Consider the following 23,992-nt stretch of genomic DNA (forward strand, 5'->3'; position numbering starts at 1 on the left):
CTTGGAGAGTCTCTGAAAGGTACAGTACAATACAGGACTGTTGACATTTAAAATATGCTCGCACCAGCAGTTGCTAATTAGACACTTGGATTTGTCATAGTTATGAGATTTGAACAATATATTAGTTGAGACATTTTTTCATCTTTTTTGCAAACCAGTCTTTTTTTTTGCTTCTTTTTAAAAAAGAAATCATTTACCCCTTTTAATCATGAAGCTAAAAGATACGTAACACCGCATATGTATGTTGGCATGGCTAGTAGTGTGGGAGAGGGGCAGAGATGGACATCTTGGGACTCACCCCGTTGGCCTTGCTGACAGCCTGGTAGTAGATGCTGTAGCTCTTGTGGGGCAGCAGTGGGGAGTTCCAGTAGCCACTGTACGTCTTGTTGTCTCCCACGGTGAAGGGCACGGAGCTCTGGATGCGTGAGGCTGGGAACTCGGCGGTGAAGTAGTAGTAGGCGGAGCTCAGCACCGTGGCGTTCTGGAAGTGGATGGGGATGGGGTAGCAGCGCAGGATCTCGGCAGCCCGCTGCAGCCGCCGCGGCCTCTCCTCCTCCACCACCACCTGGTAGACGCTGCAGGAACACAGGGGCGAACAGCACAGGCGGTGGGTTAGGCTTAGCCTGGGGCTACTACCCACTAAACATCAGAATGTGCTAGGAAATGCAGAATACCTGTCCATCAGATTTTAGGATGGGGCAAAGCAGAGTTAAATGTTCTTTTTAAGTGTCCCCATAAATTATATAGCCTTTTTTAAAATTCCATTCAAATACGTTTATAGACTTATATAACGTTGTACACTGTATATTTCAAACTTTGAGGTCAATTTAAAGTTATTGCTACTTACTACAAATACAACAAACAACTCCACATAGTGAAATGTTTTATGTGAACATGCAGTGTAAGCTAACAAGTATCATGTACCAAATAGCACAAGCGCTAGTGGCCCTTTGAATACATTCAACATGTAGGGCCAGGTAATATGCTATGTGCTGCTGGGAGGAATGCATTGGTGTTGGCCAAGAGTCTTCTCCCGTTTTGGCTTAAGAAGCTTTTATTAACGGGCTAAAGCCAGAAATCTAAGGCTTGTAAAGACCCAGCACAGTATGAATCACTCTAGTACCTCATTTAGAGTGGAGATATCACAGGGCCAAGATCCCATTCCCAATAACATGAAATGAAAGGCTCTGGTATGAGGCCGTGTTTGACCTCCCTGTTTTCCAATATTAGAGTGCTGCACTTTGACACGGAAGAGAATGAGTGTCACAGCTCCATGTACGACCAAAATAATGACGGAATAGAAAAATTATGCCTTCCCATCCAGAGGAAGTTAAAATTATGGACAGGACTGGAATAAAAGATCAACATGTCTCTGTTCTGGGTGACAAAACAGGATCAGTGGAAGGCTAGGGGCTTGGCATGGCTGATGTGTTGGCTGTATAATAGGTTAGAAGAACACGAGGTTTGTTTTTAATTCAACCAGTGGATCAAACGAGTCTGAGCCTGAAAGTCTTGTCTTCCCCAATGCAGCTGAGAGGATATTGGCTGGCAATGAGACACAGAGATAAATGGAATGGAGGCGAATTTGTAGGCATGCTGGACTGGGTGTCTCTTTATTGGCAGAAAACAGAAAATCAGAGGTGAAGAGAACCTGGCTGGAGCTGGAGCCCTGATTAAGACCAGCTCCCCACCTCAAGCCCGGGTGAAAGACAAATGAACCCTGAAAGGGACTAGACCACCACTTCATTACTCTTTAACATTTCAAACAACTGAAGGGTTCTTCCCACAGGTCTTTATTAAAAAATCAGATGAGCACTACAGCAGAACTAAATAACAGGAATAAAGTAATAAAGTAATTGAGATTTTCTAAATTGTTTTAATGTAGTTGCAATTTATCAGAACTTTTTTTTCCCTTTTTCATGTTACTATTGCACAGGAAAGCATAGTGTGGTTAGAGTGAATTCACCTAAAGGGTTTAGTATTGTTGTTTATTAAGTTGGTAAGTTAAATAGGAGGAAAAATGAATTAACAAACTAAGCGCAATATACAATGCATTTGACAACATATAGGCTTAATCACTTTTACATAAAGCATGACAAACAGCGTATCATACAAAATAAAAGCACAATGAAAAATCATTTCCTAACCATTCTAGGCACTGTTCATTATCCTATAATAGTTCCTCAATATCCCCACCAAATAAAATAAAAAAGAATTGTGATAATGTTCCCGGGTAGCATTTGTCTGACAGTGGTGGCTCAGCATGTTGCTTTTGTTTATGTTTTGATACTGTGTTCAATGGCTTTGTTTTGATTATACGGCACACCTATGCCAGGTGGTATGTGTCTGCCACGTTGGCCACACCACCTGGGTCTTATCTTTATGTTGTTCCTTATGCATTTTTGCTTGTTTGACTATTGTTGGCCATTACAGTTATGTTAGCTTCTTTCGCTGTTGTTAGTGCACTTTTATGTTCTGTATCATTTCGATACGTTCATTCAGTTGTTCAGTTGGAGACTTGTGTTTGTTTCCTTTCATTATCTGGGAGGTTCTACACCCGTGACAAGAATAACATTTTTAAAAGTTTGTCCTTTCCTTTAAGAATATGCAATTAAGGGCTATCCTAAGCTTCATCAGTCTCATTATCCTTAATTTGACTGTCATGCATGAATAAGATCATAAAGGTTAATAGGATTAATAATTTCCTGGTTTGAACAATTTGCTCATATTCCCTATAATTGTAAAAGGATTAACTGATCTGATAAATCCTGTGTCAAATCCCACTACCAACAGCTCAGGGAAAGACACCACTACATAATGGGGCAAAAAAACTCCACATAGCCTAAAGTCTGTTGTGCCCTAACTGTGTTTTTAGACCAGGTTGCTGCATTTAGAGCATCTGTTTTGTTCTTATGTCCCTGGACATCTTTGTCACACCTTATGGGTTTAATAGAGACTAAGCTTAAGAAGGACCCTGAAGCCATGTGAACATTCACAAGTAACCCACATTCTATTTGCAGTAATGGGGTTACATTACCTAAAAGCAAAGCCCTGTTTATTGAAATCAAGCTGGCTTTATAAATGCTATTATCTTTTAGTATTATCTTTTATTAAAAATAAACCTAGATTAATATAGATTGTATAATATATATTGATGTTAGGTAATGTTGAAAATTAATACTTGTTCATTTATTACAAAGAAAGGAGCATGAGATGAAACTCTTCTCAGTCACAGACTTGAGTGGGTTTTTGGTGCTTACAAATGCATATCACACTTGCTGAATGGCACCGTGGCATATTCATATTTGCTAATTAAATTTTCCATATCCACCGGAGATTAGATCAGTCATAAAGTGCCTGAGAATGTAAGCGAGAGAACACTCTCCCCCAGCCAGGGATCACTGTAGAGGAAGTTGCTAGTGCCACGTTCCTGTTGCCCTTTTGGTGGCGCGTCGCCACAAGGCAGCATTCCCACTATTTGGCGATAAAATCTGATGTAATAAAATATTAAATACAGCGAGAATGGAGGGTGAGAAATATGAAGTTAATTACTGCTCTGTATTGAGGAGAACAAAGGGCAGGGCAGGAACTGTGCAGTGCAGAAAAAGTCTCCTCCTACAGTGGAGAGAAAGAGCAGGAGCAGAGAGCAGGAGAGGAGCAGAGGAGGAGAGGAGCCTTCTCCTTTGAATTTAGGAGCCCCTTAAAGGCCGACCATTACTTTAAGAGTGGGTCTCAGTGCTGATTTACAGCACACTGCCCTGCAGAGTAGGCCCCTTCGTGCTCCAGGACTCGACCAATCTCCTTTTAATACCTCACTTTGTCAGATTTTATTGCAAACATGATAGAGAGTGAATTCCATATAGATGAATTCCATATAGATGAATTCCATACAGATGAAACAATGTATACGATGCTCCACCATGCAGCACCGTTCACAATAAATGCAGAGTGATGGAGTGAAAAACAGAAGGGAGAAGGATTTACATTGACTAAAAGGGCTAAGATTTAAGTCTGGTAATACAATACTGTAACAAGGTGTAAACTTCTTAATGATTTAATCTCGTTTCCATTTTTGTTTGGAGGTAACAAATTAAATAAACAAGCTTGGAGCTTTCTGTAACTGAAAATTTGTTTATACTTAATATAAACAAGGCCCTGGTGGTTCACTGGTCAAAGCTGTGGTATTTTTAGAAGTGTTATAGTGTTCTAAATGTTGCCATCTAAATGTATGAAAGCAGTTTGTCATGGAAACAAAAGTAAAATACAACAAACTATAACACTATAACACAACACTATAAAAGGAAAATTTAATTTACAGAAAAGTACTCTATAATAATAAAGTGGTCAGAAGGTCTGTTTTGTTAGAAAAACATTTCCTAAGCAAAGCTAATATAACAACACACTCAAATAATCTCATAGCACAGCATCATAGCAAAGAGATTCTTTAACAGATTTTCCTGTCAAGAGCAGGACGAGAGCGTTCTTTACTACAACATAAAGGTCTGGTAAGCATTTCATATTGCAACACTATGTCAAAAGAATTGTTCATCCTTTACTCATTACAGAGGAACTTTGACATGTCATTTAAGATACAATAGTTGAACTTAAAAAAAAAAGACAAAAACAAGATCAAGTTACTAATCCTAATTTATCCTTCTCTAACTGTATATGGAAAGTAATACCTGATTTGTATTCAAGAAATCCTTCCACAACAATCGATGCAGACTCTTGAGGAGTGTACTTGTGCCATTAGCAGTGCGGTTGTGCAGCTACCGAGGGAAATATTGTTTCCAGAGCCTCTGATTAGTCTCAGCTTTGCCTTCTCCAGTAATTGGCTTGCAGAGTTTGAACAGGGTTTGGGAGGAACAGAGGGGTCATGGGGTGCTAGCTTTCCACTGGCCAGAACAGAGAGCTTCAGCCTTCGTAGTCCACCCCCATTACCACTCATATTCACCTTCATCCATTTCACTCATCCCCAACACCACTCATATTCACCTTCATCCATTTCACTCATCCCCAACACCACTCATATTCACCAATCACCGTCATCCATTTCACTCATCCCCAACACCACTCATATTCACCAATCACCGTCATCCATTTCACATACTGTTCTAATGAAAACATAAAACTCAGGTCACATTTCTGTGTAATGGCTACCATAATGCATACTGGCCAGCCATGGGAACGAGGAGGTAACTGGCCAGCATGCATTGTGCTAGTCAATACTACACAGAAATATGACCCAAGTGTTTTGAGAGGCAATCAGCCCAAGAGACAAAACAAACTCGATAATAAAAATGGCACCAACAATAACAAGTACCAAGTACAACAGCAGAAAGGGCTCAGTTCAGTGGTTAGGGCCTTAAAAAGAGCACTCTTGCTCCAGTGGAACACAGAGCAACCCCAACAGACACCAATTAAGCCCCCTCATGATATGCTGCCAGATCTTTTGGAGCTCTGTGAGGTCATGTGACCACTTTCCAATTACAGGCCTTTTCCACTTGGCATTGACTGAGCTGAGACCTTGGGCCAGGATTTATTTTTCATGTACTCTGAGCAAAGAGAAAGACAAGAAGGTGAAGATGAGCCTGACCCATTTGGTGTTGGCAGACAATACCCCTTTCCACTGGTCCAAGACCGGTTTTGTGGTTTGCTTTGTAATGCCTAGGTTTGTGATTCTGGTAAAGGAAGATAGCCCAAAAATAAAATGTGAAGATTCTAGTTATATCACTAGAAGTTGGCCAGAGGAGCAATTTGACAATTAAATTATCCAACCATTATTTATGTTTGTTCTACACTGAATATCACCGTGCTTCAGTCACTCTCCTCTGGAAAACTGCTAATCTCTTGATTTAAAATATGCCTGATGCCTGTGGGGCTATGTTGCCAGATCTGACCAGCCATCTCTGATGGCTATGGGACTTTATTTATAATCTTGCCCATAAAGTAAGCTATGAAACACAAATGAAGGGGAAGTGCTGAGATTAAATGTCACTTAAATCTTTAGATTTGCTGAGGTTTCTTTACATGTCCTCGGTAGGGAACTTGGGAGGCCTCTTTCTTGTGACAGGAAACATGACCATGTCTACTTTTTTTATATTTTCTGGAATTCACTCTGATTGAAAATGGAGGAAAAACATTCAAAAGTAGAATTATTTCAGAGCGATATATGAGCAAAGTTAAAGGTAAGTTTTACATAAGTTTTAAAATGAATGGAAGAATTTCATTTGTTCTTTAAGAAAGACAAGGGAAATCAAACTTGGATAAAGAGTACTTCTAAGTTGCTCCCACTGGTCTCCCACACAGTTCAATACACATAAACACTGTCATAGCTTCTTTCATCCAGGGTTTAACAAGAAGTAAAAAGGAAATATAATTTTCAAGTACTCTCCTATGTCTGTGTCACTGATATATCAGCTCTTTAAAAGCTGTAAAACTGCCATGTTCTTTTAGAAATCCTATTTTTGTGAGTTACAAGCCTATTATTGACACCCTAATTGTCTTACCTTCTCCCACTATACACCTCATCAAGTCAGGAACCATTAGGCATTTGCTCTTCTCTGCAAACACTCTTTTTACTTTAGTGTAGAAAACATGGCTTTTTGTTCAGAAAAATGTTCTGAAAAAGCTAAATGAAAAACATGGATTAATTGTTGCCTGAAAGGGGTGGTTGTGGTTTATGTGCTGTCTCGCTCTCTCTCTCTCCATTTCACCTTACTGTGCTTTGCATTGGTTTTGGTTGATGATCTTTACTCAGTGTTGGAAGTGGCGCTAGTGTGAAGTTTGGCGAATCCTTTCTCTCCGCAGCGAGTGCATGCTGGTGATGGCACACAGCTCAGTGGGAGAGGCGGAGTCGTGAGTGCAGCATGACATGAGTGACAGACTTGAGCGCTAATCCCCTTAGATTGTAGGATGAGTACACCTTTCACCCCCCAGATGGTGGAGGCCATTGTAATAACTTGTATATAGTCCTGCCAGGCCAGTCATCCAAACTCATCATTTGGCAATAGCTTGGGGTGAATTCCACACATAAGTGTAATGGGACACACATATGGAGACCTGACAAAGGCTGACAAATATAGCATCTACATGCCGTTGTTCAATTAAGGCAGGAATGTTTTCATTCCTACGCACTTGCATTGAGAGCAAATCTTCTCACATGCTCAGTCACTATGATGAATGCATGCTCTGTGCAGTATCAGAGTTAAACATCTGCTTTCTGAAATTCAAATGAAGGTTCCCTTTAAGATGATCACTGAGCTACACTGTTATCTGAACCTGAGTTAAAAGGCACATTTTTATGAATACTGGGCTTTTGACTTAAGAGATACGTAATTGGGACAATTCACAATGTCTGGCTGAAAAAGAGCTAGGATGGTGACAGCTACCAGCTTTTTTTAAGCTAGCTGACTGTGAATTCATCCATGCTGCCAAATGGAGGATAAATGTGACACATACAGCATACTGATGAAGATGAGGCTTTTACACTCTCTCTGTACATGTATTGTGCATATATATAACATATTCATTACATAAAAAAGTCCCTATTCGATTCGCCCTCCCACAGGGCAGTATTTTCCTTCAAGTTCGTGTCAAGACCAGATACATGGGATTTTGGGGGTCCTGCATAGTATATTAGCTGTTCCCAGGACTTCTGGACAGATACCTTGGATGTTGTTCCTGGGATCTGCTGCAGCCACTCTCCTAGTTTGGGGGTCACAGCCCTTAGATGCTCTGATTAGCACCAGAACCACTGCTGCCTTCACCTTACACACCTTTTCTAGTTCTTCTTTCAGCCCTTGCTATTTCCTGACCTTTTTGTGTTCCTTGTTTCTGATGTTGATATCACTTGGGATTGATGTCCAGTTGGTTATCCATTACCATTTTGGCTGTCTGTATCTGGAAGTTCCACAGGATCTTATCTTGGTCATTTTCCACCACCTTTGGGTATTTATCAGTTGTATATCAGCAGTTTGGTTTCAGTGATGGTGGTAGTAGTGGTGATCATCTATAGTGCTGCATTCAAATCTTCCAGCAGCCTTTCTTGGAAGTCTGCTATGACTGGTGTCCATCTTAGCCATAATATTCAATCTCAGGGTCAGCCGTTCCGATTTTGACCTTGCTGCATGTTTTCACTGGGGCTTGGTTCCCAATTTTGGGATGTGGGAATGATTATGATGATGATTATCTCCCCTCTGACCTGTTGTCCTGGCCCTCCCTTGCTGTAGCCTTGGTGTTGTACCTTGTCAATCTCTAGTTGTGACAGTAGTTCCTGCTAACAGATGTTGGAACACTGAGCTACTAGTTGTTTCAGCATTAGTCTAGATGTTGGGTTTTGAAGCATCCCTAGTTCCCACATCCTCTCGGACTAGGGTTGCTTGTGTAGTAGCATTCCAGCAGATGTCCGAACCCGACAGTTCATCAGTGTCCCCTTCCTTTCCCACTGCCTCTCCATTTTCTCCCTCTCCCATTCCTGTTCTGTACACAGTGTCATTTCCTTCCTTAAGCTCAGGCGTGGGGAGCTCAATGAAGTATGTGTTTGTTTTGACACAATGGTGGTCTAATTTTAGTTGCAAGTATAGGTGTCCTGCCTTACATTGTTATGTATTTTCACATATTATCCTAGCCACTTTTGCCTCATAGGGTGCCTAGACAGGTGCAGTGCCAATGACGTTTCTGACGGTGCACCGTCTTACCGATTTTAAAATGAACCACGGAGATCTGCCCATGTTTCTCTACCAGTCACCTGCTCACTTAACTGTATGACTCTGCCGTTCTCGTCCTGGTTCTGTAAATGTGGACATCATAATGCGATGGCACATTTGGTATTCAAACAGTCTGGAATAGATTACATGCAGGCTGATGCACCCAGAGCCAAATCCCCCCACGATGTGTAATAACAGAAGTGGGGCACACGCGAGCCGCAAACAAAAGCTGGCCTTATGGGGTAATTAAGAAGGCCTGTGATTCATTAAGACATGCTAACGATAATTAGGATGACAGCGCTGGAGCCGGTGACAAGGTGACAGGTCAGATTACGACTGCAGCAATTGCACCTCCTTTGATTTAAGATGGAAGAGGTCGCATGTGTGCCTCAAGGCAGCAGAGGCAAGGACGGAAATGGACTTTTAGTACATTTTTATAGTATTGCTCCTGTCAGAGGTAAATGGCATGTGTGAATTTTAAGCTACTGAAACATATTAGAAGGAGTGTAAGGGTTATATTCACTTTTCTGAAAGTATCGCAGCTTGTCATAGGTGCTGGAAGAAGTACGAAATAGACTCAGGCTCTACCTTGTGCTGTCTGGAAGAGGCACTAAATTCCACCAGGTTGAGCATTTCTTTTGTCACATTTCTGTCTGCAGCCATTAAAACACCCTCAGGTAATAAGAGGGTCCATGTACTGCTTTCAATTCTTCATGACAAAGCATAAGGTGCAAAAACACCATTTGGTTTATTCATATGATGCAGTTCAAAGTGCCTTTCTGATCCAAAGTAGCCACCTCAAAAGCATTCTGCCAGTCTCCATTAGAAAGCAGTCTGAAAAAGTAAGTTTCACAAAGTTCGGGCTTCATGCAGCACAACAGCATGCAAAATAATTAGCCTCAGATTAGTACAAGAATCCAAGAGGCAATCCAAGTTAGGTCTCGGGCCGTTTGGACAGAAGCCTGTTAGTACAGAGGCTAAACATTCCTACAGTAGTGGAAGGACCATTGTCATGATCAGACAACATAAAAGATGAAGAGAAAAGTGGGGGAGGGGCTTAGGCAACAACACAGCTGTCACTACCACACAACATAGCAAATCCAGCAGAAACAACATACAGGCATATTGTATTGGCAGGAACATACAGACACACGTTAGGATAAGGCATTAGTGCTGGCAAATAGGCAAATTAGATAAAAGTCAGCCAGTAGCAGAGGAAAGGCTTATTGATTTATCTTTCAGCCAACAATTATGGGAAAAACAGGGACAGGCTGCAGTTTAATCTCAAACTGTTCCTCCTTTAAAAATGACATTTTAAATGCTGGCAAATAAAGAGCGAAGAGAAAAAGTAGTGAAAAGAGAGTAAAGAGCTTGACCATAATCTGCAGCTCGGCCCGTCTGGCATTGTGAGGGAACGGGAAAGGGAGAGGGAGAGGGGGAGGGAGACGGAGGGAGGGAGAGGGGGAGGGAGACGGAGGGAGGGAGAGGGGGAGGGAGACGGAGGGAGGGAGAAGGGGAGGGAGACGGAGGGAGGGAGAAGGGGAGGGAGACGGAGGGAGGGAGAGGGGGAGGGAGACGGAGGGAGGGAGAAGGGGAGGGAGACGGAGGGAGGGAGAGGGGGAGGGAGACGGAGGGAGGGAGAAGGGGAGGGAGACGGAGGGAGGGAGAAGGGGAGGGAGACGGAGGGAGGGAGAGGGGGAGGGAGACGGAGGGAGGGAGAAGGGGAGGGAGACGGAGGGAGGGAGAGGGGGAGGGAGACGGAGGGAGGGAGAAGGGGAGGGAGACGGAGGGAGGGAGAGGGGGAGGGAGACGGAGGGAGGGAGAAGGGGAGGGAGACAGAGGGAGGGAGAGGGGGAGGCAGCGGCAGAGGGAGTGGGGTGCTGAGGCTGTGATGAGACTCTTAGTACGAGGGATGCTTTGTTCTTATCTTCAAAAGGCAAAAGTGCCTCTCAGTGGGATCAATTGCACAAACAAAACAATGAGATGATAATCATAAAAAAGACCACAAAAAGACCACAGATCAAAACTCGCTGCTTATGTTTCTGTGTGCAATTAGAATCAATTAGTGCTAAGGCTTTGATTGTTATAAAGTTAGGCCTGAGAGGCTAGAGGCTACCTATGAGTTTGCTGATGCAATGAAATCTGATAATGAGGATTTTCAAGATACTAGCCACCCATTCTAATAACCTCAGTAACAGGGTTGGTGTTCCAGAAGGTGCTGCTAATCAGCTTTAATGACTGTGTCACGTGACCATGGAGACACTTATTTGGCTGGTGGCTTGACACTTATACATCAAACTCCGGCCTATGAAGTCTTGTTGTCATCTAATGGTGGCTTGAGTAGGCTGGGAGAAATCTCGGCCATGGTCTTGCTCTCTCTTTCACTCTCTGCTTCCCACATTTTCTCCCTCTTGCTCTCACTTTCTATCATTATCTCTCTGTCAATTAGGTAATATTTAGGTAGTATTTTCTATGCTGCATTTCTGCTATTTACAATATTATTTGCATAGCCTCATTACAATATATATCTTAATTGACTAAGAACCAGTTATAACTTATCACCACTGCCACACACATTGACTAGGTTAAACAATAAATTAGCTTATCTCAGTGGTAAATATTTGACAAAGCAGGATTTTAGTAATATAGAACTTAATTAAGGTTGTTATGCATATTTGCATAATTTGCACATGGCTATACAATAGCATGTGCTATCCCCAGCATAATTTGAAATTATTTGTACATTTGAAGTCAGAAACATGTTCAAGCTTTACACACATCAAACCTTCATCTGCACCTGTGTGGGGTGTGGGTTGTACTAAGGAGGCAAATAAGCATAAATCTCTACACATTTTGGGAATAAGTGTGGAGAAATAAATTCATTAATAAGAGAAAGATGCTAGGACTGTATGTATTTAGGAGTGTGCATTAGTGTGTGTGTGCGTGTGTGTGTGTGTGTGTGCGCGTGTGTGTGTGTGTGTGTGTGTGTGTGTGTGTGTGTGTGTGTGTGTGTGTGTGTGTGTGTGTGTGTGTGTGTTGTGGAAGCTGATCTACCTGACAGGTGCACCTCTGCTCTTGGCTGGCTTCAGCAGCACAGTGACACTGCTGTCTGTTTGATTTAGCGGGGTCTCCTGGTCATAAGCAGGCATGTGTGGGGCTGTAAGCAAGAACACACACACACACAAGAACACACACACACACACACACACACACACACAAACACACACACACACACCAATGTACATATATTCACACAAACATACAATGAATGTTATAATCCTGAATTAATTTGAAACATTGTAATGGACTGTGCTAATTATCTAGCCAGAGGTGGGCCTTACGTGAGATCTTGGTGGTGAACTGGGTGTTGATCGGGGGGCCGTAACCTTTCACAGTGCTGGCTCGAATTGTGAAAGAGTAGGTGGAGCCTGGGTATAACCCCACAAATGTATGCAACGTCTCATTACTGGACTTCAACACCTTCCCACTCTGATTGGCCAAGTTGAACTCTGGGTCAAAGGAGCTGACAGCCTTGTAAAAGATCTGATGGCGACAGATAAGAAGGGGGGTATTAGTAGGACGCTAAGTAAATGCAATGGCATTTTATGGTACAATTCCATAATGTTGAGATCCACAAACACCTTGTATGAATAAAGAAATCTGGTTGTATTGTAACAATGACTAATATCAATGACTAATGTCTTGCTCATTATGACTATCATCATGTATGATTGGTTCAGATATCAGAAATAGTCTTGTAGTATTAATTTAGAATTTAATGAGAAGATCATATTCCTTGTAAGAATACATAATTATTAATAAATATATAATTGCTCTTATTATTTCCTATAATGAATGCCTTACTGCATTTCCCTAATTTCCTTTAAAAAGGTTTTAGATACCATAAACAAAATAATACAAGCCAAGCAAACTCAAAACAAAACAAACATACAAACAAATCAGTGCAGAGAGGATAGTTCGCTTCCATGCTAACAAAGCTCCTGTCCTCTATTTCTCAGCTTATGACGAAGCTTGTGTGAAGAGTAAGCAGTGTGAGCAGCTGCGAGCAAGCTGCTGCATCTCCACTGCGCTTACTCTGTGCTGCGGAGGAGAGGCAGGGGCCGCGCTGTGCTCCGCAGGTCAGCCCAGCCCTCTTTTCTCAACGGATCTTTATCAGGCTACCTGAAAAGCTGCATTTAAATGAATCAATCATGGTGCTAATGGGTGGCCCCTCCATCCAATTTGATTCCAATTAAAGAGCACAAAGGAAGCGGTGGGGGTTGTGCAGGCTGGAGCTGTCGGTGGGAAATGCCAGCCGTCCTCCCTCCATTAGTCTCCAGTGCAGACAGCCATCCGGCAGCTTTCAAAAGGCCCCTCTAACTCTCTGAGGACGGGGACTGGTGTGGTGTTAAAAAGGGGGCCATATAAAAATGTATGAAAGCGTCTGAACTGTGCTTTGAGAAAGAGGGAGGTCTGTCAGAATATGGTGCCAAGCATGGATCTGTTGAGATCATGGGTTTAAAAAAATAGTAACTGAGAAATTTATAATAAAGAGCTTGCTGCATTAAGAAAAGAATAATTTCCAAACCCCTAGAGTGCTATTGTCTGTAATGCTAATTGTATGACATTGTATGCAGAGGACTGCTGTCAATTCTATTTACTGCTGAAAGTCTTATTGATCCACATATTTTGCAGCTGCATTAATGAATAATGGCTCTGTTTTAGTATTTAACCCATACATCTATATCTACAGAAGCTAATCTATGTACACATATCAATCTCAGCTTCTGGGATAGTTGAAAGATTAAGTGAACAAAAGATGTCCTGATCCAGAAAGGGTACCTATCTGAGTGCACCTATGACAGCAGAAATGTCATAAGAAAAATAACAATGGTAGAAGCCTATCAGACTTTAATAAGGCAGAAAGCCTTTGATTTGTCTTTTTCTTTCAAACTGGAGCAGATCATGCTTGTGACACTGCAGAACAGGCGAGAGACATGACAATGTATTTTCATAATGTCAGTATGACAGCTTAATTGGTTGAATTTCCACAAATGAAGTTCAGCTACAATGGCTCTTTTGAATACAGCATTGTGTAGAGTTCTGAAGTGCACATCAAATCATATGGTCCTAAGATGCATGTAGTTGTGCATGACAAAGAATTCAGGCATGTTAAATGTAGCCATTTTAAAAATGCAAGAGAAAAATGTCCTGAGTATACATTCTGTATACAATCAGAGACGTGGGCCAAGGTTTAAGACAGTCAGGATTTGTAGTAAATGTGACATGTATCCTCATGCCCAATATTTACCCACATTCCACAATGTATGGATAAGCATCCAGCACTGATGTTTCCATTGCAGTGAAAGCTTCCTTGGCAAGCACTTCCTGTCATGCGACCAAGCCTTTCACTAGAATTATAAAAGTATTTTCAAGAACACCGTTCATTAGCCTTGAAGCGTTACCTATTAGAGCTTGCTTTTCCGGGGACTTTACTTGTCCCTCCTGCCTGTGATACAATACTCTGACCCTGTCTGACACCTCTCAGTCACACAGCTAGTGGAAGCCAGGGGAAGACACCCAGGGAACATTACAAGCTGGGCTGCAGGAAAGATCCTGATGAGAGACGGACGCTGTAACTCTGGTGTCGGATTTGGCACTTTCTGTAGTTTATGGAGATTATATCTCTCTCTTCTAGGCTGGGATTAGCCCCATCACCCACCTTCAGTTGGTAATAGATTGTGTTAACAAGCTCCTGTGCATTCAGGGCTCATGGTTATTAGGTTAGATTTATTAGTCAATTAAGAGCCTGGAGTGAATGAGAGATAGAGGCAATGAGGGGGTAGGGCAGGGCCTGAGATGAATGAGCAGCAGGCATGAGCACGCTGACAAGACTTACTTCATACTGCTTAATGATGCCGTACGTGTGCATGGGCTCACGCCATCTGAGGGCGATCTTCTCTTCGTAGGTGCTCCCCTGGACAGACTCCATAGGCACGGCACCAGGCACTGAATTGCAGACAACACAAAGGAACAAATGTTCAAATGAGAGAGGGAGGAAGGGAGGGAGGAAGAGAGAGGGAGATCATAACTGTATTGATTCTGTACTGCGTCCAGAGAGAAGTGATCTTTTCTGTTCTAAATCAATATTCTCCTACATTCATATACCAGGCAAATAACTTCATACTTTAAATAAACCTTTTTGAATGTAGGTGATGGTCACAAAAATAATTGCATAAACCATGGCCAGAGGTAATATCCAAAAATTGATGATCAAGTTCTGTTTGAACTGTCTTCAGGAACATCAAAAGCATATATGTGCTCTGGGCCTTGGGAAAGCTAGCCCATTGTCTCGTTAACCCTTCTCTCTCAGAGTCCTAACAGAGTATATTTTGACTCTAAAAGCTGATTTAAGGCTATGGTATTTTTTCCCTTATCCAGTTTAATAACTGCACAAAATACACTTATGTGTATGTACTGACAATGTACTGTGTACCGCCCAGAAAAAAGCTCCCATCCAGATGAAGAAGTGTCCATAATGAACACAAACTGCAGAAACGAAGATAAAACTCCCAGCAGATATTTTAATTTATGAAATCAGCGGAAAGGGTGAAAGATGTCATGCCCATTCATTCTAGCTGAAATGCTAAGATACTCAAAAAAGCTTTTTGTGCTACTCATACATTCAAAAAATCAGGTCTGAATCTGTTCAATTTTGAATTAAATTAGAACAGCCACACACTGTTCATATTTTGAAAATTTAGTCCCAAACTTGTCTTGAAAATGCACCACAGAATAACAACAACAACAAAAAAACACCTTTGGCAGTAAAATGTGATAAAAAAAATTGGCAGTCACAAACAGAAATGACAAAGAAAATACATTACTGAAAAAAAGTTAGAAAACACGAGGGACAAACTTCCCAAAATAAAAAATAAACAAATAAATAAATAAGGGTTAAAAATAAAATAAAAAATAAATAAGGGTTAAAAACTATAGGAAGCATAGAAAGCTGCTTACCATCCTCGTCTGTAAGAACATCCAGCTCCTGGCTTTCCTTGACGCCTTCACGGTTGCGCAGGACTAGCTTGACGCTGACGTTGGTGTAGGGGGACAGGTTGCGGATGGTGTGCTGCGGCGAGGCGCTAGGTAAGTCATAGCAGACCTCTTCCCGTGTCTCCTCCTTGCTGTTCACCCTGTAGCGGTACTCCACGGTCAGGTTGTAGCTGTGGCAGCGGGTGACGTTGTAACCGAAAGGCTCCCAGCGCACAGTAATCTGCCTGGATTTGATGTCGACCACCTCCAGGTGCCGAGGACCATGCATGGGGTCTGGGGGGGCAGGCAGGTCAGACAAGGAAATGCATGTTAAACACAGTCATGTGAAATTTTGCTTTAATATACCAGCAGAAGCTAAGAGTTTACTACAAAATGCAAACCACTGGTATGCCTACAGAACAGGAAGGTCAGGTTACAGGTCCATAAAAGACTTTGCTGAGATCTGGGAAGGATGAAACAAAGAACCTATACCAGAGTGTGGAAATACAAAAACTGGGGAAAAAAAAGAACAAAGAAAAAATAAATTGCTCACGATCCAAAGTGTACCACCTTATCTGTGAAACACAATGATGCCAGCCAGTATGGCTGCCCATGGAGTAAACTCACAGCTCTTTACTGACATGTCTGCATACAGCAGCAGGAGGATATGAATTCTGAAATGGACAGAATCATCTCAACTGCTCAGATCCAACCAAATGTTTCAAAACCCCAATGCGTCACAAAACATACCACTATAGCAACTGTGGAATGTTTTTATGGTCTGTTATACAGGTGCCTAATGAACAGTGTTTTAATTTTTTTTTGACAAAGTTGTTGACATATCAAGCAGATGTTCTGCATCGCCTACACAAAAAAACACCTAAATATACTGCTGGGATCAGCGTTGTATGACTCAGTATTTTAAATCGCATCCAGATCATCCTTTCAACACTGATTTCAAGCAGACTCTTGAACTGGAAGCATCTCTGTTATCCTTAGGTGGGTCAACTCTGATGGCACTCAGTGTGGATATATAGGGAATCTTTCTCGACCATACAAGCACCCTAGGTTTTGTCCCCATCAGGTCTAATCAGAGAGGCACACTGACTCCCTGCTCCCAGCGCTGCCTCTCTCAGAAGAGCTCCAGATCTGGTAATAGGACCAATTTCCATCCTGGTTTCAATTTGTGGAGCATTTCTGTGGAATTTAGTTCTGAAGCACTTACTGCCAGGCCCCCTGTTCTGCCAAATGCGGCTCTTTCAAAGGACCACAGGATATTGCAGACAAGCAATCTGATGTTCCAGTGTGCAATCTGATGAAGACTGACGAGACATAACCTCCCCGTTTTCTTTTTATTTTTATTTATATATACATTTAATAATTTATCTTTTCAGTTAGAGGCACAAACAATCAAGGTGAAGTTGAACCTTACAGTTTCCCCAACACACATTTACATTTAGCACTGTGCACTGCGTTGCACATGTAGCTAAAAAAACTGAGTAACACACTGAGGTTTCCTTGAATTCTTTTGGAATCACAGAAGGGACATCACAAACATCACTTCTTTTCATCTGAAGTGCCCATTTCTTTCTTGGCCTGTAAGAAAATGTCAGTGATAAAAAGTATTTTATCCTTACTCAGAACATGCAGAGGTAAAGATTAAAACAAGGGGTTGTAAACACCATTTACTCAGAAGACTTGTAATAAAGCTCTGCACGAGTTTCACTGCATAGGAGTATGATCCTTGTATGTGTGCGTGGGTCGGGGGTAACATATTAGGTGTGGCAATAAACTCTCAAAGAAGGGTCCTTTCCCAGTCACCACATTAAAATGTTGTATCCTAAAAAGGTAAACTGAACTAAATCCATCTCTGTAGGAGTAAATAAAATTTTATACATATTTACAATGTTGTTTTTTACTGTGCATATATTATATTTTCAAATCAACTGTTTTAATCAATTAGCAAACTGACTAGTAGACACTCAAAAATAATAAATATGATAATTACACTAGTTGTCGTTTATCTTTAAAGACTTAATTGAGAAGCTCCAGATATAAAAGCTATTATAAAAGCTATTAGAAATATAGTATTATTAAAAGCTTTTAAATAGTACAGTGAAACTGAATTGCTTAGTTTATTTTGATCAGGAAACGACAGATATCGAAAAAATGATGAGAGAATTGTTCCTATAACTCATGAAATGAGAGACGGTCTTATATCCCTTCACCACAGCTGGCACTCACTGCAAGAGAACAAGGTGAATCCTATCTGTGCAATCTGAGAAGGATACATTATAATAATGTACATGGAGAGAAAAAGGAATATGGCATAATTCATTCCTAGCACAGTAATCAACAATAACAATCCCAAGAGTGCAGCCACTCTTTTTCATGAGAGCTGCATTCGTCAGATTCACAGTGAGCAACAATTTTCTCACACAATGGAACTCAAAGTTTGCTGGTCTGACAGTGGTTGAAAGAAATGAGTGCCTGGGCCCAAAAGACTGCACCCTTCGGTTTATGGCCACTTCCATCACAGCAGAGACACTGCTGAAAGAACACAGATGCTCTCTGAGCAGGTGTGCAAGAGGAAAATGCAAACAGTGCCTCTTCTGTTGCTGCAACCTTTGATGGCAGTCCGCAAGAACCCATGCGCAAAGTCAGACCAGGGCGTCCGAAGCCTTTAGAGCTTGGACAGCCAGACCTTGTGCTTTTTGAGATGCTTCAGGAACAAAGTAGCAGCAGAAACCTGTTGAGCTTCATGGCCATCTCTGACTATGGAGACTATAGCAAATTATACCAGTGAAACAGGCTGTTTGGAATACCTGGAAATAGATCTAGAAGTCATGTAATGTGGTTAGCTGTTAGATTCTAGTATGGAGTTGCATTTAAACGCATAGTTCCTTGACACTGGGAAGGCTAAGAGTGTAATTCACATAAATTATTTATGGTTCTCCTGTTTATATGAAAGGGTATATAACCAAATGTTTATACTATGTGTGCCATTTAAATTTCAGTGGAAGTAATTTGGGGTTGTCATGTATTTCCCACAATGCAGTGCATGTGAAAGAGGTCCAGGTTGGTTCTGCTTCATATTCTTTTACATCAAGGTCAAACTGTTCACCAAATGCAGCCAAATGCAATCAGTGTAGAAAGCCAGGGGTTTTCCTTCAGGTGAGAGCCCCAAGCGACCACTGGGTGCTGATTGTGCAATGCTTAGCTATTAAAGCCAATAACCATGGATCTTCTGCTTAATGCTACCAAACAAAGACAAAATAAAATACCTGAAGAATTAAATGCAAAACTTTTACATACTGAACGCAGTTTTGTAAATGGAATTCTTGGGGTTTTCTTTTCATTTTTCTGTCGTATCTCCATCAGGGACAAAAGTATAGATGTAGTGCGAGAGGAAATGAGAAAGGAAAAATGGGAGCACAAGGAGGTCAGCCTGGACGCCACAAAATGGCTGCCAGCGGCTTTTGTGAGATGATGGCAAAAGGCCTGATTGAGAGGTGTCTTGGGGAGAGGAAAGTGCTGTCTGCTCAACTAGCACATGAAATTCCACTGACGATTTTGAAAGGCAGCAATGAGTGGCAAACGCTCAGTGCACTGAAGAACGTCCTATACTGCTCCAGCGGGGAGGAGAGGCATACCCTTTCAATACATACAGCTGGACATACACATGGCCATAGCATGACTATGCAGTGCATACACTGTCACACACATGGTTTTCTCATGTATGCTCAAACTCATGAATGTGAGGGAATGCATGTTGCCAGATTTTACTTGAGTTACTGAGCTACAACATGGGAAAACACTACATTCATAATAGTCAGTTTGCTGGTCAGACATTTGTGTATATGAAACAAATATTTATATGTAAAATATATTAAAAATAAAAACCTCACACTCACACACACACACACACACACACACACACACACACACACACACACACCATAGACTTGCTGGAGGCATGCTCATAAATCAAAGGTCCCACATGTGTGTGATTTCAGTCAATAGAGCCCTTTATTCACATATTTTTTTGACAAACACATTTTTTATCCACCTTGCACAAATTCCCAGTGCACTAGGTGCAGAGGCAACAATAACTCATGGTGCACCGCCGGATAACCTTTGACCTTTTCGGAGCGTTCATGAGAGCGATGAGGGCATTTCTATTAAAATACATCAGAGAGGGCAGTCATGGGCCATTCAAAGCGAGGTAAACATCGCAATTACACAAGCGAGTCTGCTGGGAGGCCTTGCTCCATTGACTAGCAGAGAGCACAGCCCCGCAGATGGGAAAGGCAAAGTAGCAGGGATGCTACAGAGCAGATTACTCTGTAATAGCAAATGAAGTGTTTCCATCATTTGCCTGATGTTTGCGTGAATGATTGCTTGTTTGAACACAGCAGTTACAGACACCATGGAGGGCCCTGCTGCCTAAGAACTGGGAACACAGTCGGAACTACAGACCCAGTTTCACTATAAAGGATAAAAATGGATGTCGTTGAAAAATATTGTCTCTGAACTGTTATAGAAATGATGTTATTGATGAAATGAGAGTTCTTCTAAGATTTCTGAAGCACCTACAGCTCAATCAAACCTTTCATTCACTGAGAATATATAACTTTTGAATATTAATTTTCATACAAGAGTGAAAAGAAAATGATATCAGGTGTACTTTCTGTAAAAACAAGCAGTTTTTCCATCAGTCCGGCAAATGACTGTGACTGTAGCAGGGAGGGAGGGACTGAGACAAGAGAGGAAATAAGGAGTGTCTTTATTCTTCATCAGATAAAAACAAACGAGCACACCAGTCAACTGGCTAAAAAGCACACAAAACTAAAAGCAAACATGCTGGCAGCAATAAGTCGCAAAGCGGAGACACTGGTGAGCAGGCTACAACCCTGCATCGTCTTAGGCACTGTACTGGAGAGCAATGCGGAGTACTGGACGAGCGTAACTGTCATCTTAAACAGGAGGAGGAACAAAAGGGACAAACAAGTCACAGGTGCTCGCGGTTAGTACTCAGGTGATTGGGAGCGAGGCAGGTGTATGGGGGTGTGTTTGGGCGTGTCCCTCCACATGGGTGCACTGCATGGCAATGACATTTCTGTAACAGCACTGTGCCTCTTATAATCTCAATCTCTGTCATACGACTGTCACGAATGGCCACCCTCCTGGTGTCACTGTTTCTTTAGTTTCCCTGTCATGTCTGTTATCCTTTATTTCCTTGTTCCGTTCCTTGGTTTTGTTTTCTCCTCCCCTGTCTGTTGCTCTATTCCACTCCTTGTTTTAGTTTTCGCTGTTCCCATGTTCACCTGTATCTGTTTAGTGTCTGATTGTTTTTGGTTATTTAAGCCCTGTATTTTGTTCCCTAGGTTGTTCTGTTATGTCTTGATTATGCTCGCCATTATTGTCGTCGCCCTTGCTTTTCCGTTTGTGTGTTATTTTTGCCTCAGTGTTTCCCCTTGCCTTGGTTTATTTTACCCTCCATGTTTTGTTACCCTCATTTATTAAACCACCTCCTACATTTGCATTCTGCCTCTTGCCTGTTCCTGCTGAAACGTAATGACATCTGTCCTCACCAACATACTGCCCTCAAACTGCACTTGTCTCCAGTCCACCTGCACTGGAAAACATCTGCATTGCATTTTTAAATCATTGATTTCCCCACCACTTTCTCACACACTCATAACTCACACTGAGACAGAGAAAGGAGTGCAAACAACCTATTGATTAGTCTGAGCTGTTTGGCACAAAGAAAAAAACCTCTACCAGACAAATTGCTGTTTATTTACACAGATTATCTGCTGCTGTTATTACTGTCCACTGCATGTGTGTGCATGTGTATGAGAGCTAGAGAGATAGACAGTGAGAGAGAGACCAATAAAGCTGAATCTAGCACAGAAATAGGTAGATAAAACTTCTACACACAAATACGCACAGAAATTTTTGTTGCATGTCAGATTACAATCAACAAGAGTTGACTCACAATTGCAGGGATATAGCCATTATTGTCAGAAACTGTTTATTTGGCATTTTTACCAGTACACAAGCATTTCAAAACAGATATTAACTTCTTAAACCTGAACCTGAAGCAACTTATGTGAAAAAGTGTTAAATCCTAAGTTTAAGACAAGGACAACTTCATTTGTACTAAATCTAATGAAATAACTGTTGCTTGTTAAGTCCTGCAAATTCTTTGTGGGTCTGGTTAAAAACCTCCACTGAAACTCAATCAATATCATACAAGGTAGTTTCTTTCTATATATGCATTAATTATAGCACTTGAAACTCATGACTAATTTTAATTTATATTACAAGTCAAAACTGTGCATGTGTTACTTTATTGGCAACATGTCTGACCAGTCTTGTGAAAAGGGTGGGTGCTTTAAGGCCCTCTATATATCTTCGGAGAGAACACTTAAGACCCTCCATGGAGGAGACTGAATGGCTTCAATCAAGAAAGGACCAATCTGAGCTGCCCTCCAGATCATAGCTTCAAGGGTTTGACACACCTCCATCATGGAAATTAAGGGTAAGGGGTCAAGGTTGACTCTGAAGCGAAGATAAGTGAATTTCATTATGCTTTAAGTCTCAGCTAAAGGGCTTTGCACTGTCACAAGTCATAAATTCTGATAGCAGGGAAACTGGCCATTTTATCTATTACCCTGTGCTTTAAAAGTGAAGGTGGCCACCTGGTTGACAAGTGATGGCCCCTGTACTTTGCTGAAGATGGATGTGAGAAGATGCTGAAGCAAAAGACACGGTCAATGGAGCAACTTTTATTCCTCACTGGATTCATGAGAGCATCTGCTGCTGCTGGATATTGGAAGCGCTTGTGCTTAGCTAAAAAGCACCTGAAATATGGATCCCATTTGTATTCCATCCAGTGGATAAGTTACATTTCTCCTGAGTCCTGACCGTGCAATCAAATAATTCCAATTTGACATTTAGATGTCAACTATTCATATCTACCAAAGGCTTGACATTTAAATAATGCTCCCTGTCATTAGCATCACATTATTGCCTTTTGGACAGTGTTAATGGGCTGCATAGGCAACCTTTTTCATTGCACTCTGTAACCTGCACTGTCCGCAACACGATGCAAGACAGCTCTGGAGTGAGTGGCCCTTTGGCACTTGCTAGGGGCGGGACAGCCTGAAGGCCGAAGCCCTGCTGTCCACCTCCTCTGGCTGCACAAGCAGAGCTCCCACAGCGCCTATACCAACTCAAGCAGCGCACTGGAACAGAATAAAGGTATTAGTCCCGGATGAAGGAGAACAAATTGGCCATGGCCAAGGCGGCATGCCTTTTGCTCTCCCAAACAGAGGGACAGAGATATTACCATTGTTCTGTCCACTTCAGCAAGCCAGAACAGTCCCAGGGGTCCAGCACATTGATGCTTGCCTAAACGCTTCTAACGCAAAGTGATCTGTGCCTGATGAAAGTCGTCATCTAAGACAAAACTTGTTCATAACAATCATGAAGAAGAAAAAAGTAGTAGTGTTGTACTTTCAGAATGCTCAAAAAGAATGCTATCCTTGAAGACTGAGTAAAACTCCAGTGCAAGGTTCTGTTAGACATGAATGGTGGTTCGCTGCTTGAATCAGCTGTGCATCCTCTTGAGAAATGCAGACGAATACTTGGCCCACCTTCAAAACAACTTTGGCTGAGATTTCTGAAAGCTTTGTAGCATAGCTATGGCTGTTAAAATGGGGGAGGGGGGTAAGCATGTGCTTACGACTGAAAGAAACCTAACCTCGATTTGTTTCATGGAAAACTAAGCTCATCTTTTTGTTCTTTTGCTGTGCTACTTTTCTTTGAGCCAAGGAAGAACTAAAATGCTACGTTTTGTGGTAATTAGGTCAGTACTGTTTACAAACTGCTCCGCGTCTGTTGAAAAGTTGCCGAAGTTGTAAGCTGTAAGGTTTATGGAGCTGCACCATCACAGCAGTGCTTTGCATCTTAATGCAGAAGACAGGCGGCATTCCATGCTGACTGGAGGTTCAGTGGCCGTTGTGTTTCTAAAATCCACACTTAAGACAGTACCATTCTGATCACACAATCCTGGATAATTTCAAAGAGAAGGCAACAAAATTTTTAAAAACCCAACCAAAGGCAGGGTCACACCAGGCCATGTGTTTCAGGTTTGTGGCGGAGTGTCGAGTGCCTCCAGTCTGCTGTGCTGCTCCAGTCCTTTGGAGGGGCATAACACCAGGGCCAGCTGCGAGGGCGAG

General features: G+C 41.9%; 1 protein-coding gene across 16 annotated transcripts in view; it reads right to left on the reverse strand.

Moving 5' to 3' along the window:
* ptprma (protein tyrosine phosphatase receptor type Ma) overlaps positions 1-23,992 on the reverse strand; it is a 163,575-nt gene that overhangs the window by 50,976 nt on the left and 88,607 nt on the right. For all 16 annotated transcript variants that reach the window (XM_081696947.1, XM_081696944.1, XM_081696943.1 and 13 more), the window contains exons 8-12: positions 15,729-16,037; positions 14,608-14,717; positions 12,050-12,251; positions 11,763-11,865; positions 299-575 (exon numbers count right to left, since the gene is read on the reverse strand). In XM_081696947.1, coding sequence (XP_081553073.1) covers positions 299-575; positions 11,763-11,865; positions 12,050-12,251; positions 14,608-14,717; positions 15,729-16,037 — 1,001 coding nt within the window. The remainder of the gene's footprint in view (positions 1-298; positions 576-11,762; positions 11,866-12,049; positions 12,252-14,607; positions 14,718-15,728; positions 16,038-23,992) is intronic.

Source organism: Electrophorus electricus, chromosome 14, assembly GCF_041902795.1.
Source record: "Electrophorus electricus isolate QZ-2024a chromosome 14, ASM4190279v1, whole genome shotgun sequence".
Classification (NCBI taxonomy): Eukaryota; Metazoa; Chordata; class Actinopteri; order Gymnotiformes; family Gymnotidae; genus Electrophorus; species Electrophorus electricus.